Source organism: Phaethon lepturus, unplaced genomic scaffold (genome assembly GCF_000687285.1).
Source record: "Phaethon lepturus isolate BGI_N335 unplaced genomic scaffold, ASM68728v1 scaffold128, whole genome shotgun sequence".
NCBI lineage: Eukaryota > Metazoa > Chordata > Aves > Phaethontiformes > Phaethontidae > Phaethon > Phaethon lepturus.
The window spans coordinates 73497-76628 of NW_010555260.1; the positions used below are offsets into that span (position 1 = coordinate 73497).

A 3132-nucleotide genomic window follows, 5' to 3' on the forward strand; every position below is an offset into this window, starting at 1 on the left:
TTTTTTCTTCACTTTGTTGCCATTTAATATGGCAACTGACAATCCCATGCTGGATTCAGCATCATGATTCCTAGGCTCAGTTCAGGCAGAACCTTGTCCTCTGCATTTTGAATCTAACTCTAGCATCTTCTCTAGGTACTGAAATACTAATGCTTGCAATTGCCAGCAGTGGATATGCACTAACAAGTATAATTTACCTTACAACACTTCCATGATCCATTATAAACTTAAGAGGACTTAAGCACCCAGTTTCTATGAAAAACAAAATTCTTTCTGGATTTGTTGCATTCTTTGGCTTTATATAAACATAAATACGAAAAAAAAAATCAGATTAAATAGCTGAATAAGAATTTGCAGAAAAGAGTATGTATTGCATCCTGTGACATGCAACTGTTTATAATGTTACGCTGCCTAATCTAGCTGTCTTTCGAAAAAGTTCAGTTACACATAAGTAAAAAAAAAAAATCACTGGTATAGCTTAAGTGAAGTAAAAGCTTACAGGAGGGAGGATTCAGGCCTAAGGCATTTCATCACCTTTCAGACTAATTGTAGACATTGAGTTCTTTGTGAGAAACAGTACAAAATTTAACTGAAAAGTATAAGGATTCTTCCTCTCAAGTATTCTGTGTTTCCGAAGAAACAATTTCCTCTCTTACTGCAGACAGGATATATAGCACCTTTGGATAGCTTCTTGTACTTTTTTGAAATGTCAGAAAATACAAAAACAAAACAAAAATCTCTCCCTTACAATGCAGTTCCTTGAATTGCTACTTAAGAATAGTGCATGATATAGGGACGACAGGATTACCTTTCATACAAAGTGGAAGATTCGGTATGGATTCTTCTATTGTGGATAATGGCAGCAAGAGTTCAGGATAAAAAATTTCAAGTACACCTGGAAGCATATGAACTCTTCGTACCTCATGAGTGACCACTATCTGCTGACAACAAGGTGCAGTTCAAAGGTTTTTTGAGGCACTCTGGAGACTGGCTTGAATCCTGCGGTCTTGGAATCAAACCTCGGAGCTGTCGCTGGTGTAATTATACGGTAGCATCATTGGTTCTTTGCTGCCCGACTCCTTTGTGGCTTCCTTCTTCTCAGAATTTTGTTTCCCTTTTAGCAGCAAAATGATGATTGCAACTAAGCAGATGGCAAGGAAAATGGCAGCAGCTCCACCAATGATTGTGACTATGCTGACCCCTGCGCTTTGGTTATTCAGTTCCCTGGGGAGAACGCCATTGACCACAACCTCCCTTTGAGGAACCTGTTTCTTGCTGGTGCGATCCAGTGCTATGTGCTGTATATTTGTTCCTCGGTTGTTTCCTACTCCAATGTCTTTTGCAAATTCTGGGTCCTGTTCAGCTCCCCTTTTCTGACGCCTCTGTGTGGAAGCTGCTGGGGTCCCACCACTAAAGAGCGAGTGGTATTGGTGCTCCACGCTTCTTTTGCCAATTCCGCGGTTAGCATTCTCTTTTGAACGTACAGTATAGATTGTATGGACATACCACTCCCTACCCAAAGACACCTAGAAAGACACAAATTTTTGTATTTAAACACACATATACTCAACCTGAATAGCACTATACACAGAGGAAATCAATCACTGTTCTGAATTAATTGCCTGGACAAGTACTTTCAAAATCATGCACAGATAACCCCCCCACTATTTGCCAATGTGCACCAGAGGAGTCACGTTTTCTGCCAAAATTTCAAGACAGTGTAGTCACTATTCCTCTCCATGGCCAGACTCTATGGCTATCAGGGGCAGATGAAGAAGCATAGCCTTGGCATTGTTTTGGTACTGTTAATACCAAGGGCCATATAAAGGACCTTCCAGGCCTAACCTGCCAGCTGACTAGGCCCTGGCTGTGGCTCTATTTCCATCTTAACATAAGAAAACAATTTTTTACTGTGAGGATGGTTGAACATTGGAGCAGGGAGGCTGTGGAGTGCCCATCCTTAGAGATATTCAAAATCCAATTGTACACAATCCTGGGCAACCTGCTCTAGGTGACCCTGCTTTGAGCAGGGGGTTGGAAGAAACAATCTCCAGAGATCCCTGACAACCTCATCCATTCTGTGATTCCGTAATTTCCTGTAGTCTGTGTGAGATGATGCTATCTTCTTTGAATTTGTCTTCTGTATACATAATAAATTGGCCTCCACAAGGACCAGTAGGATTGTCTGAATACTGTCTTAAAGCTACTGGCTGATAATTTCAGTGGCTGCAGCCAAGTTCTGTTATTGTTGAGAAATAACACATTTTCTATTATTTTACTCCTGTTTTTCCAAGTCTTTCTCAGGATATACTGATGTTTCTTCATATTCTCATTCTTCTGACAGAATAAGGACCAAAAATCATCGCATTATTGGAAATGGATTCTTCCTATAAAACCTGAGATTTCATTTTCATGGAGGCAGATTATGAAAACTTTTTTATACTGGTAAGTTGTCTAATCTCTTAAGTATTCCACTGCTTACAATGGGACCTTTAGTACTGAAGTGGCCAAGAGTAGGATTAAAATCTCCTCAATATTTTTTCTACTAAGTTATACACTTGAGTTTTGCATGTAGTTTTGCAAATACTAAAGAGACAAATAATGAAGAGACAGCTCCTGTCTGGGTTATATAGATCAAAGGGATGAACGTACACAGCTGAAGAATTATATTTAATTAAGAAGTAGCTGCACCCTTTAGTTGTCAATTTTTAGGTCTCCCAGTGCTTAGATGTTTCACAATGTGCAAGTGTGCCTGGAAAGAATTGCATGGAAAAAGCTGAAGTTGATGAAGTTCATTATAAATGGTTATGATTCTTTTATTTTTTGTCTTTGACCAGTGAGATGGGAAGCAATAAAACAATGGTGTGTAACAACAAACTTATCAAGTTCTTAGAAGAAATGCATACGAACAATTTCTATAATTTCTGGTTAGACTGGGGAATTAAGCAAGAGAAAGGCATAGTATCCCCACAGAAACCTTTTAACAAGTGCTTGAAATTTTATATCTAGAATTTTTTAAGCATTTATAATCCTGTTTGACTGTCACCGGAATCAAAATAAATCTTTCTATTGGCTTCAACATGACTTACTGTTAACAACACTTCTTGTGCAAGTGTTTCTTTCCTGGTTCAG

General features: G+C 38.9%; 1 protein-coding gene across 1 annotated transcript in view; it reads right to left on the reverse strand.

Moving 5' to 3' along the window:
• Positions 1-1013: 1013 nt before the first annotated feature.
• The window catches only part of LOC104624651 (FRAS1-related extracellular matrix protein 2-like), a gene marked incomplete at its 5' end in the record, with an annotated part of 61384 nt that continues 59265 nt past the window's right edge, over positions 1014-3132 (reverse strand). Inside the window, one exon of the mRNA XM_010292082.1 lies at positions 1014-1526. Within this exon, the coding sequence (XP_010290384.1) occupies positions 1014-1526 (513 nt within the window). The remainder of the gene's footprint in view (positions 1527-3132) is intronic.